Below are 13,768 nucleotides of genomic sequence, written 5' to 3'. Positions count from 1 at the left end.
CAACTGAGCCAGCCAGGTGCCCCTGAAGGTTTATTTTTTATTTAATTTTAATTAATTTTTAATTTAATTTAATTTAATTAATTTTTATTTATTTAATTTTATTTATTTTAACTTACTTTGTTTATTTTTTAAAGGTTATTTATTTTTGAGAGAGAGTGTGAACAAGGGAGGGGCAGAGAGAGGGGGAGACAGAGAATCTCAGGCAGGCTCCACACTGTCAGTGCAGAGCCCAACACTGGGCTTGAACCCATGAACTGTGAGATTATGACCTGAGCTGAAACCAAGAGTTGAACGCTTAACCACCTGAGCCACCCAGGTGCCCCTGAAGGGTATTTTTTAAAATGTGAACTAAAATAGGGGTGCCTAGGTGGCTCAGTCGGTTGAGCGTCTAACTTCGGCTCAGGTCATGATTTCCAGCCCCATATCGGGCTCACTGCTGTCAGCAGAGAGGCTCCTTCGGATTCTGTGTCCCCCTCTTTGTCTGCCACTTCCCAGCTTGCGCTGTCTCTTAAAAACAAATATATCTGAAAAAAAATACCTTTTACTAAAATCATAACAAACTTGGTGGCCACAGAGCAAATTGATGTACCTAAGATTAACTAAGTGGAAAATAATCTACCCACACTACTTTTTTCCCCTTTTTATTTGAATGCTTGGGTTGAGTATTTACATTTTTGTTTGTTCGTCTTTCACTTAGGAGTGTGCTTTGTGCCACACTCAAACACACACACATACACATGTGTATATGTATATGAAATGTATATAGAAACATTTATGACTCTAGGAGCAGAGCGTGACTGGTATTTTCTTCCTTTGTTTGAAGAAGTGATTAAGAAATGACTTTCTTCTGGCTGCTACAATGGGAAAAGATCAGAAGCTATTACTGCTAAAACAGATAACAACCACCCTCCCTTAAAGCAATTAGAGAAAACTAAATATTTTATAAGCTCAGTAAAACAGTTTGCTTTTGGATATAGTCATTAAGAAACTCTCTGAGATAATTTCACTTTTATTTAAATAATTGTAACATGATAGGTAACATAATTATATTCTATAATTGAATTCTTTTGTTTCTAGGCCACAGACAATTAAAAGACCTTTAAATCCTTTGGCTTCTAGTCAAGGTGAGTTATTTATTTGCACTGTTATATTATTTATCAGGCAGTGAACTTTGGTTAGAAGGAAGAGGAAGGCCAGGTAAGGGTTGGCAAGAGCGTTTGAGATCATATATTCCTATTTCCATGGAAGTTATGCCTCCCCCTTATAGAGAAATTGGTGTTTAAAATATTTATACTCCAGTAAGAAGTATTTGTGTAATGAAGTTCATGGTATTAGATTATCATAGGATGGAGATTGGGTTAAATATTTATTCTTCTATGCATTTTTATATAACATCTGTATTTAGTTTTTCACTGTTTTTGCTCATTTTCCAGTTAAATGAATATCCAAAAACATTCTGCCTCAGATCTTTCCCAGAACTTGAAATCATTGTATATATTGGGAGTCTGATTTAAAATTCACGTCTTTATGTTTCATTAACATTTTTCATTTTCTCCATACGCTCAAGGTCTTGCCCAAATGCTGCCTTTTGCGCTCTCCCTGACCCTCCTAACTGGAAGAAACCTCTCTGTCCTCATAAAGTGGTCTTATGCTTTGTTTTTCTTACCATCTTTCCACTGTGCAGCATTATTTTACTATTATGTATCTATTGATCCTACCTAGTACTTTGGACATATGGGGAGTATTTATTGGTTTCATCTCTTAGCAGAGAGCCTGACACATAGCAGATGGAGTAGTAGTTTGTTAAATAAATGATTGATGAAAATTGCTGTCCTCATTTAATGGTCTTGTCTACAATCGTGAAGATCATTTGTTCCTTCAGCAAATGATTACCCTCCGTGTACTATGCGCTAGGCACTGTGAAGGTGCAGAGAGGGTATAAAATTGAAACTCAGAAACCTTGCCCAGTCTATAATAGGCAGAATGGTTTGTTGAGTAAACCATTTCAGTGTATGATTTCAGATTTTTTGCTTAGGAAATATATATCCCTGTTCTCTTAACATGTGCTTACTGATGAAATCTTTGATGTGCTTTTAGCAAATGTGTGAGGTTTTCATTTTTAAAATTCATTTGAAAAGCTGCTGATCTCATAGAGTCAATAAACACAAATTTCCTCCTGGAAAGCAGTAAGATTGCATCATTCCCTAAATGTTGGCAGACTAGTCTTTCTTAGATTCGAAATGAAAGAACATCTTTAAACAAGGGTTTGGGTTTATATGGAGTCACATATGGTAACTCACTGGAAGCTATTGACTTAATATAAGATGAAATGCAAATTTCTAGGTAAGAGGGGATTCTCACTAGGAATTCACATTATGATCTGATAAATTAATTAACCACCCTCACTTATCTGAAAGATAAGTGGGAATAAGTTAAATGTTCCTCATTAAGGAACTGTTTAGATGATTTATGGTGTATTCATGTAGTAGACTGCAGCTGTTAGAAATGTTGCTGAAAATTTGTATTCATTTGTGTAAGTAGTGACCAATAGCACACTGAGGTATCAAACAGTATGTATATGTATATAGTATATATAATATGTTTTTGTAAAAACATACTTAATATAAAATCTAAATATCTATTTGCAAAGAAAAAGGACATTTACCAAAATGTAAACAGTATTTATATAGGGTGGAGGGAGTTATGAGTGACATTTTTTATTCCATCTGTGTCCTCCTTTTTTTAAAAAAATATATGTATTTGCAATGAGCATATGTTATTTTAATAATCCAACAATGATGGCATTGAATCAGCGTGGGCAAACGAAGACAGGTTTTTAATAGTAACTGAACAGTTGCTTACAAACCGCTGAACTGTGCCTCATTTGAATCATAACACATAGTCTTTAAAAATATTCCTGAATAAGGTAAAGATTCACAATGTCAGTCTGGAGGTTTCAAAGCAAGAACACAAATCTTTAGCAGAAACTGTGTTACAGATTTAGGATAAATAAACGTGGAAAAAGGCTCTGCCAACCAAATAACCGTTAAGTCCTTAAGATACTTGAGAGTGCTCTCAGATGATAGATTAGATTTTTCTCTCCTGTCAGCCCATATTAAATCTTGTATAAGCTAAAACCACTCCTTATCCAGGCTCTTGGAGATGATGCCCTGGAGGCAAATCAGGCATAATTCCTATTATGCCTAGATACTAGATAGAGTTGCTCTCACAAGTGTCTTACTGTCAGATTTTGCTTAGGCGGGTGAACTGATGGACTAAAACTAACCATTATTCAGAGTCTTATTTTTATGGAAGTATAGCATTTTAAAGTGACATCTGGAAGGAGTTTACAATAATAAACATTTTGCTTTGTTTTTCAGGAAAAAGTGAAGGTAAATATAATTTCTTTATCATATGTTATATATATGTTTGCAGATACATTCAGATGTTTATTTGGCAAACTTTTCTTCCTACTCTGATACTCATGTCTAAGATTCCGGAGGTGAAAGCACAGATTAAGAGAAAATTGACTGTGCCTGGGATCAGGCAGTAGAGACAACCTGCCTCAGCCTCTCATAATTCACTTGTGCATTTTACCTATTGCACATGGAAGCTAGGCATTCCTCCCGACCCCTATCAGGGAAAACTCCCTCTCCTTTACTCCTCGAGCAGAACTCTAGGATCCGCTGGGCCCGTATCAGAAGCTTCTAATGCCATCATGGGGACCCTGCCCTCATGACCTCAGTTAATCTAATCACCTCCCAAATCCTCCCCCTCCAAATACCATCACATTGGGAGTTAGGGCTTCAACATACGAATTTTAGGGGGGACATATTCATCCATAACAGCCTAAATTTCTGGATCAAAAGTTATAGACATTTTAGGCTTCTCATACGTATCACCAGGTTGCATTTTGTCATTGAAAGGATGTGCTAATTTACATCCCTTCCAATCAATGTGCAGCTAGTTTCACCTGATCCTTTTCAAGTGACAATTGAGTATTGTCATATTTTTATCTTTGCTATTAAAAGTGGTATATCTATAGTTTTAATTTGCATTTTTATTACTAGTGAAATTGAGTAATTTTTATCTGTTATTACCATTTGTAGTTTATCCTTTGTGAATTTTCTACTATTATTTGCCTGCTTTAAATAGGCACTCTAGCATTTTTATTTAGTTTATGAGCTTTTTATGTATTTAAGGTATTATCCCTTTGTTATATTTGTAACATACATTCTACCTACTTAGTTGTTTGCCTTTTACTTTTGCTTGTAAGGCTTTCTGACAAATAGATGTTTTAAGTTTTTAGATAGTCTAATTTATTGCATACTTGTCATTCCTTCTATTACTTTTATGCTTGTTTAGTTCATTTTTAATATAAATACAAGGAACTTTAGTCAAAAGAACTGTATAGTACAACGTTTGCCATCTGTAGTAAATGCATGCTTAGAATCTTTACCTAGTTATAAAAATTATACCCGTGCCTTTTTATGTTATTTCAAATAAACATTTTCATGTATTGTCATGCTCCATATTCTTACCATTTTAAATAGTTTTATATTATTCTACCATGTTACCTAGTTATATAGTATTCTGTCGTGTTAATTTAGCCATTATTGTACATTTTGATTATTTCAGGTTTTAAAAGTTACATGTAATCATTGTACAAATTATTGACTCCTTCATCATTTGAGTTATTTCTTTAGAACATAATTCTAAAAGCAGAATTACCACGTCTAAGTATAGGAACAGTGATCTGATTGGGTCATAGAATATAAGCGATATTTGGTATTATAACATTTCCATGTATTGCTTCTTTGATATACTGAATGGCATAAAATGGCATAAGCTGAATGCAAATAATACACTACCAATTCTATTTCATAAATTCTATTTACTTTCAAATTTAGAAAAGCATATGAGTTATTAATTTTCATAGCATCACCTGTGTTCTGACCTCACGTAAAACATTTTACCTGGAAAGTTATGAGACCTGGGCTACCTAAGGCAATGCTGACTCCTTTTAAAGACTGGGCAAGAGTGGGTGCCTGGGTGGCTTAACCCTTAGCATCCAACTCTTTTTTTCTTTTCTTTACTTTTTTTTTTTTAAGGTTTATTTATTTTTGAGAGAGAAAGAGAGAGGGAGGCAGAGGAAGGGAGACACAGAATCCAAAGCAGGCTCTAGGCTCCAAGCTTTCTGCACAGAGCCCAACGTGGGGCTTGAATAACCAACTGAGCCACGCAGGCACCCCTAAGCATCCAACTCTTAATCTCACCTCAGGTCTTGAGACCACAGTTGTGAGTTCAAGCCCCATGTTGGGCTCTGCACTCGGCAGGAAGCCTATTTAAAAAAAAAAAAAGAAAAGAAAAGAAATAAAATAAAGAATGAGCAAGAGAATAGTATTTAATTGAATCCACACCAAGAACTTCTCTCCTTTCTTTGGAGAAATTGCAAATAAAAATTTGACCTTTTGTTAATTCTTAAATCACTGTTTGGCACAAATTTGCTATTATATATTGAAAAACTTACATTTTGGCATTTTTACAGCTTTGTGACTTATTTTCTTTCAATTTCAGAGAACACTTTTTACAGCTGGCTAGAAGGTAATTGGAAACTTTTAAGCAAATTTAAATGTTAAAAATGTTTTTCATTTTTAAAGACATATGAAATTAATTTTATAATGGTACAAGTTTCACATATGAAGTTTCTCTTACTAAATTACTATTTTTAGGCCTCTGTGTAGAAAAAAGAGCATTCTACAGACTTATATCTGGCCTACATGCAAGCATTAATGTGCATTTGAGTGCACGATATCTTCTACAAGGTATGTGACATTCAATGCTATTTATTTTACCACATTTATTTTCAGATATTCTTAAAATGTTTTGGTATTTACCTTAATGGGAAAAAGTTGACCCTATTGAATATTAGGCAGTAAAAATTCATTCTTAACTGGTAGTAATCAGGAATGTAGGAACTGTATTATAAGGACATGTTCAGCATGATCAGAGCTCTCTTTACCTTCTTTTAAGAAACTGCTCAAAATTGTACACATCACTTTGGAAATATTCTTTTGTTACGGGAGTTAAAATAGCTCCTAAAAGTACAGTTTGTTATTCATTAGATATTACTGTATTAAAACCCTTTTATTTGTGTGCCAGCTTTAGGCCTGGAGTTTAATGGGTAAAAGCATTTCCCATTTCTCTTTATGTTTTAAAAGTGCTGTTGCAAAACAAGACCACGGTTGATTTTCATCAGCAACCTATTTCTTCTGGAATTTAAAGTAGCTCTGTGTCTCAGGAGCAAAATATAGTAACTATAATTTTAAATAGGGCTTCAAACTTATTAGTAATTTTGGATAGTCATGTTTAAATTGTGTATTTTGGTTTTATAAATATGTTTATATTCAAAAATTTGATTTTTGTGAAACCATATCTCTCAGTACAACAGTGAATTTATTTTTCTTTTAAGGATGGATCCTAGAAGATAAAATATTAATGTAGAACTATTAAAATTTAAATTACAAAAGCACGTTTCATTGTTATATATTTTAAAATACAAAACGAAACTAACTTCTGTAGGCATAAATAACCCAATGTAAGTAAACTGAAAGTTAATTTTAAAATTCAGATTTTAATATTTATTTAATTTTTCTTTGTTCTTAGAAACGTGGTTGGAAAAGAAATGGGGACACAACATTACAGAATTTCAGCAGCGGTTTGATGGAATTTTGACTGAAGGAGAAGGTCCAAGAAGGCTTAAGAATTTGTATTTTCTCTACTTAATAGAATTAAGGGCTTTATCTAAAGTGGTACCATTCTTTGAGCGCCCAGATTTTCAACTCTTCACTGGAAATAAAGTTCAGGATGCAGAAAACAAAATGTTACTTCTGGAAATACTTCATGAAATCAAGTAAATTGCATATTACAACTTGTACAACTTAAAATATTAATAGAAGAGTGACAGGCGGTATCCAAAGTTCAATTCTTGAACATTGAATTTAAAGAAGGGAAAATTATTAAAAAAAAATAATTAGAAGTTAATTTTGCACATAGGTCTTTTAGAATTGCATTTTGTTTTTGTTTTGACTTAGGTACTATAAGCCACAAGTTTTTAAAGAATTATTCTGGTAGTACTTGATACCTACATTATGTTCATATTCGGTTGAACACACTGGGTTTGGGGCCAAACTTCTATATTATGTAGTTGTTTTAGATTTGTGGATAAGAATTTGTTTTGGGGCAAGAGTGTTGATTTTACTGTATTTTCTTTTCTTTAAAAAAAAAAACATTTTTTTTTAACGTTTATTTATTTTTTGAGGGAGAGAAATAGAGTGCAGCTGGGGAGGGGCAGAGAGAGCAGCAGACACAGAATCCAAAGCAGGCTCCAGGCTCTGAGCTGTCGGCACAGAGTCCAATGCAGGGCTTGAACTCACTAACCGTGAGATCATGACCCGAGCTGAAGTCGGAGCTCAACCTACTGAGCCACCCAGGCGCCCTTATATTTTCTACTCTATTTAATTATATTATTCATCACCGACCTGTGAAATGTTGTATTAGCGGGACTTTTAATATTTTATAATACCTGAAAATGAATCTTCTCTGTTTTGAAATGCAGGTCATTTCCTTTGCATTTTGATGAGAATTCCTTTTTTGCCGGGGATAAAAAAGAAGCAAACAAACTAAAGGTAATGATTTTATACTTTAACTTAATTTTTAGTTTCAAACTCATGCAGGTATGAATATAAGCCCATGTTTTTATAATTAACAATAAATCTTATTATATAAATATGAAATTATATGAAAAGCCAGAGTCATAAACTTTCTTTTCCTCGAAAAAAGGAAGTCCAAATGCAGGTCAGCTTAATATCTAGTTTGTGTTGTGTTCAAAGTTAACGACTGAAATCTGTGTGTCACTGCACACTTTACAGATGGCTTTCACATTGATGGTCTCGTAGCAAATAGAACTTGTAAATTAAGGGAGAGGAATCTAGAGCATGAATGACAATATTAGTCTGTCTTTCTGAAAGTGGTTTTGGTTAAATTACAAAGATCCTCTTTAGGGAGAGAGGGCACAGTGTTTGTCATTTATCTCATTCAGCAGGAATTAAAGGTATTTAGGAAAGCCAATGTAGCCATGGGAAGAAAAGACATGATACGCTACAAAATGAGGATTGTCTCTTAATAGGGGTATAAGCTCAGGCAAAGACCATCTTTGTGTATTTTTGCATCAAAATCCTACAAATATAAAATATTACTAGGAAGATTTATTAAACACTCACTATATGCAAAATAGGATTCTTTCATTAAAGGAAGGGACAGCTTCTACCGTCAGCAGACTCCAGTTTATTTGGGGACTCAAGTAAAATTATGTTACTGTTCTTTGTTACAAAACTATAAGTAAGGAAAGGCAGGTGGCCCTCGGGAGCTCTGGGCTTGATCTGATTTTTTTCAGAATATTTATGGCAATATTCCTCTGTTTTGTTATTCTTTGTTTCTTTCTATAGGGAAAGAACCTGATTTTATGCAGTTTGCAAACACAATACTTTTTGCACTCTTTTTTTTTTTTTTGCTATGAAATAATAGTTATTTTTGACCTCCCATCTACCTCCTACTGAAAGCATTCTTGCTAGAAATACATACTTCAGTGCTTATATAACTTCCCAGGCAGCTTCCAGGAACTTAAAAGTGAGGGGGAAGATACTGTAAAAAGACTTTTTTCTACTATTTTCACTGTCATCCTTATTTTTAGTATACTTGCTGTTTTATAGGAGCTTGTTTTGCATCAACTCTTTTTATATTGTGCAGATTAGAAATATTTCTCATAATGTTTTAATTTTATCAAAACTCTGAAACATTCAGTTTTTTTTTTTTTTTTTTTTTTCAAGTTTAATGACATCTTTGACTATCCATCAAAGTTCGTCTCAGGATCCATATAAATGCAGTCTCCCAGAGTTCTATCTCCGGCTTGGAGATGTCCAATGTGGATCAGCCCTTGTGACTGTGGGACAGGTTGAGCCAAAGGAGCCCTGGCCTTTTGGTTTCAGGACGATATGGACATGCTAAGCCCTAGGGCCTTGGCAGTGGGGTCCGCCCAAGACCTGTTTGGAGGATGGGCCAGATGTAGGGGTGGGGAGCTGGCCTCCTTGCTGGGCCTGGGGAAATGAAGAAACACATCTCCATGCCACATTGGTCTCGCTCCCATTGTGGAAATATTGAACGTACTTTGGTCATGGCTGTAGCCATTCCCTCTCCCTGACTATGTGTCTGACTCTGCCTTCATTGACACTTAGGAGTCATGGAGCTGGCATCCACTCAGTGGGCTCCTAAGGATGGGGGAACACTCATCTTTGATGTCCTATGGAGTTTAATAGGATTTTTTCAGAATTCAGATTTCTGAATTCTTTTATAATAAAGAAGTAAAAAAACAAGAAAATTTGTTAATATCAGAGAGTTTACTTTCTTAAAGTAGTTTATGGTGAACACAATGGATTTGAACAGTCACATTAAGTTTTATTTTTTATAATTAATATAGGGTGTTATATTAGTTTCGGGTATATATAAATTCATTTTAAAATCTCATCTTGGGTGCCTGGGTGATTCAATCGGTTAAACATCTGAGTTCGGCTCAGGTCATGATCTCATGGTTTGTGAGTTCAAGTCCCACATCAGGTGAGCTCAAGCCCCGCTTGGGGTGAGCCATGCTTCTCTGTCTCTCTCTCTCTCTGCCCTTCATGGGATTCTCTCTCTCACTCTCTCTTTCTCTCCCTCCCTCCCTCTCTCTGCCCCTTGCTCACTTGTGCCCCTTCTCTCTCAAAAAAAAACTCATCTGCTTTATACTCTGTCAATGTATGGTTAGACATAGAAGACTGCATGAAAGAATTGTTTAGTGTTCAACTCAAAATAGAGTAGGATCTCACTTGAAGGCTTTTAAAACATTTAAGGATTGGGTGAGAATTGTGTTTTGGTCAGTTGGTTTCACTGAATGTAAATTACGGTATGTAACCACAGCATGTTTGTTCATTCTACCCACTGACTATAATTTTAAGTACTGACCTAAAAGCTGTATACATAAACAAGGAGAATCTATAAGTGATTTAGGTTCTGGTTGTTTTAAGGATCATAAATTCTCCTAATCCGAGATAACTTTGGAATATATTTAGGTTATTGGACATTGATATTTGTGAAGTCACAGATATTTTCTCCTGTTCTGATGTAGTAAATTTCTAGCTTATTAATTTGGTTCTGGCATATTAAATTCACATAAGCAATTGTGCTTTGCTTTAATTTTGCAATGTTATTTTGGCTATTGTAAGCAATCATGCTTACTCTCTGTGTATGCCATACAAAGATTTACTCAAGAGCTGCCATATTCAAGTATTTGAATTAACAAACATAGATCCAGATCCAGATAAATCCAGAATTTAGGTGTCTACAAAAGCAAGCACAGTCTTTTAGAACAGAGGCTTCCAACCTTTCCAACTATGTGAGTCCCTAAAGTCAAAAACTTTAAGCTCTCCCTATAAGACTAGTATTTTTTGTGTCTATAGATTATGACAATATAATTACCAAAAGGCTAAAATACATTTGGTAACACTTTTTAGGTAAAAGTTGTGTTTTATTGATCATAGTATTTATATTCATTTGGAAATTTATAGTGCATACATGAGAGCTATTCTGTATGTAGGCAATGCTTGTCTACATATGGATTTTGTAGGCCCTTGTAATTATTGAACCCTTCAGAGGTCAGCACTTCATAGGATGGGGACATCTGCTTTAGAGTAATTTTACTATGCTGTTATTGTTAAAAGTGTGATTAAAAAAAATTTTTTTTTAATGTTTTTATTTATTTTTGAGAGAGAGAAAGAGACAGAGTGCAAGCTAGGGAGGGGCAGAGAGAGAGGGAGACACAAAATCCGAAGCAGGCTCCAGGCTCTGAGCTGTGAGCACAGAGCCTGACGTGGGGCTCAAACCCACAAACCGTGTGATCATGACCTCAGCTGAAGTCGGACGCTTAACCGACTGAGCCACCCAGGTGCCCGAAGTGTGATTTTTCTTTAATTCAAGGTTAAAACACAAGTTTAAAGGAAATCTTAAATCACCAAAATTTACTTAGAGTAATATTACTGGGTAAATATTTTTAAAAAGTAGGTTTAAAATTCAGATTACCTCTTACTGAACTCAGTGCAAAAGGTACAGAAACAGATGTAGAATATTGTTAACAAATGGTAATATTATTGACTTGGGCTTTATACTAAATTAATACAAAATTTATATTAATAAAGATACAAGATCTGGGATCCTAGAAAAAAATCTTTTGTACATTACACCTACTTCAAAGTCTCAAGCTGAATAAAGCATCTAGGGAAGAAGTATCCTCAGGATGAATTGTGAATACACTTTGAAAGTGGGTTCCAGTCTTTGCTGATTTATTCCCATTTTAAAGTCATTGGTCCTGTTCTCTTCTGGTTTTGCCCAGTATGTGGTTTGTCACATTTAAAAATAGAGAAGTGCTACACACTCCTCAAATTGTGGGCTGATTGGTACAATGGATATTCAGTCAGAAATGTATGTCAAATTTCCTGCTTAAAGCTTGGGATTCCAGTACAAGTCCAGGACAGAGGAGTCACTTGGCAAACTAATAATTTCCATTGGAGTAAAAGTAGGATGTGTTCTTGGTTTCCTGTCTTTTTTTACTTATTCCTTAAGGACATATACTACTTTTGGATGATCTGGATTAATTTTGTCCTATTATAAACAATGTAATACCTTAGTGTTATAGAATATATATCTACATATTAAAAGTATAAACCAAAAAGGGAACAATAAACATCAAATTCAGAATAATTATAGAGAGTAGGATACAGGACTTTGGAGGCATACATAGAGGTTTCTGTGGTAATTGTGATAGTTTCTTTTAAAGATTGGTGACATATACCTCGATGTTCACTATATTCTGTATATTTCTGTATGATAATATTAATTATAAATATATTTAAAAATAAAAATATGGTAAAATATTATTAACAATAAAATATCTGATTGTTTTACCTAATTAATACCGGAAAGCAAAGCTTTAACTTTTATGAAGCCAAATTTTGAAATTTCTCCCTCCCTCTCTCTCTCTTTCTTTTTTTTTTTTTTTTAAGTTTATTTATTTATTTATTTTTGAGAGAGAGCAAGAGATAGAAAGGAAGAGAGCTTGAGCGAGGGAAGGGCAGAGAGAGAGGGAAAGAGAGAGAATCCCAGGCAGGGGCTAGAACTCACAAACTGCCAGATCATGATCTGAGCCAAAACCAACAAGAGTCGGATATTAACCAAGTGAACCACCCAGGTGCCCCTTTTTTTTCTTTCTTGGTAAATGATGCCATTCTACCCCTGTCCCCCTTCTTCTGATATTTACATATAGTTAATAATCACATAAAGCAAAACATCTCAACTCAGTTACCTTTTTGTATATTTGCAGATAGTTTAGTTTCTGAGTCAGGCAGGCCAGGGGTCTTTGTTTGCTGTTTCCTACACATGGGAGTTTAGGCAACCTAACCTCTCTGAACCTTGTTTTTTTAATTCACGTAGATTATAATAACGTTTACTTTTGGATTTGCGGGGAAGTTAAAATGAAATTGTGTATGTAGATTCTGGTACCCAGGGGTACTCAGTGAATGTGGATTTTAATTCTCTTCCCCTTTTTCAATCCCCTTTAGTCCCCTGCACAGTGCTGGACACATAGAAGGCACTCAGAAAACACTTAGTGTTTGATTATATGCTAAATATAAGTAAAATCTCGTTAAATTGTTTTCAGGAGGACTTTCGACTGCATTTTAGAAATATTTCAAGAATCATGGATTGTGTTGGTTGTTTTAAGTGTCGACTGTGGGGAAAGCTTCAGGTAAGTAAATCTAGCTCAATCTTATTTTTCATTTATTCTCTACCCAAAGAATTTTCTGACTTTTTTTTTTCTTATTTCTATTATAGATACAGGGTTTGGGGACTGCTCTGAAGATTTTGTTTTCTGAGAAACTGATAGCAAATATGCCAGAAAGTGGGCCCAGCTATGAATTCCATCTAACCCGACAAGAAATAGTATCATTATTTAATGCATTTGGAAGGTTAGTTTGAATGTACTTAAATTGTTTCTGTTAGCCAAGTAAATCTAGTGCAACACATACACTCTCAGATAAAACGGGTAAGGAATATCCTTTTTAGTGAAATTTTTTCACTACAGAATTCTGTGATCTTATGAAATGTAGGCACACACAATCATTAGATGATATTCTTTACTTTCGTCTATTGATTTTTATAATTATGATTAATTTATTGATTAGAATTCAGTATTCACATAAAATTTTACTGAATTTGTATATATTTTTCTAATTATGTAAAAGTAGTTTTTGTGCTGCCCACATATTTTTTGAAGGTCCTGGAAAAAATCATGTTGTTCAAAATAGGTATATGTATACAATTTCTTTGTGGATTCACCATTATGTGAAAAGGTTAATAATTCTTTAAAAATAATTTTTATAAAATGATTGGAAGATAAACTTGAAATAAGGAACCTACATTATACTTTATACATTATAATGTATACATTATACATCTATACTTTATGTATAGATGCATTTCCTGCTGACTACTGTTTGTAGAGAATGCAGAGATTTATACAAACAACATTTTCTAAGGATGACATTTCTTCACTTTAAAAAAAATATGATTTAATATTTTGGGTTTGAAATAATTGACCTTCAAAATTATTCTCTAGTACACAGAA

General features: G+C 34.2%; 1 protein-coding gene across 1 annotated transcript in view; it reads left to right on the top strand.

Annotated features, from left to right (window-relative positions):
* Positions 1–13,768, top strand: part of ERO1A (endoplasmic reticulum oxidoreductase 1 alpha) — a 43,556-nt gene that overhangs the window by 28,855 nt on the left and 933 nt on the right. The window contains exons 8-15 of the mRNA XM_042943249.1: positions 1,078–1,124; positions 3,381–3,392; positions 5,578–5,604; positions 5,733–5,825; positions 6,667–6,913; positions 7,619–7,688; positions 12,803–12,889; positions 12,976–13,109. Coding sequence (XP_042799183.1) covers positions 1,078–1,124; positions 3,381–3,392; positions 5,578–5,604; positions 5,733–5,825; positions 6,667–6,913; positions 7,619–7,688; positions 12,803–12,889; positions 12,976–13,109 — 717 coding nt within the window. The remainder of the gene's footprint in view (positions 1–1,077; positions 1,125–3,380; positions 3,393–5,577; positions 5,605–5,732; positions 5,826–6,666; positions 6,914–7,618; positions 7,689–12,802; positions 12,890–12,975; positions 13,110–13,768) is intronic.

The sequence above is a fragment of the Panthera leo genome, chromosome B3 (genome assembly GCF_018350215.1).
Source record: "Panthera leo isolate Ple1 chromosome B3, P.leo_Ple1_pat1.1, whole genome shotgun sequence".
Taxonomy (NCBI): Eukaryota; Metazoa; Chordata; class Mammalia; order Carnivora; family Felidae; genus Panthera; species Panthera leo.
Note: the sequence above shows the minus strand (reverse complement) of the source record. Positions and strands in the feature narration are given on the sequence as shown.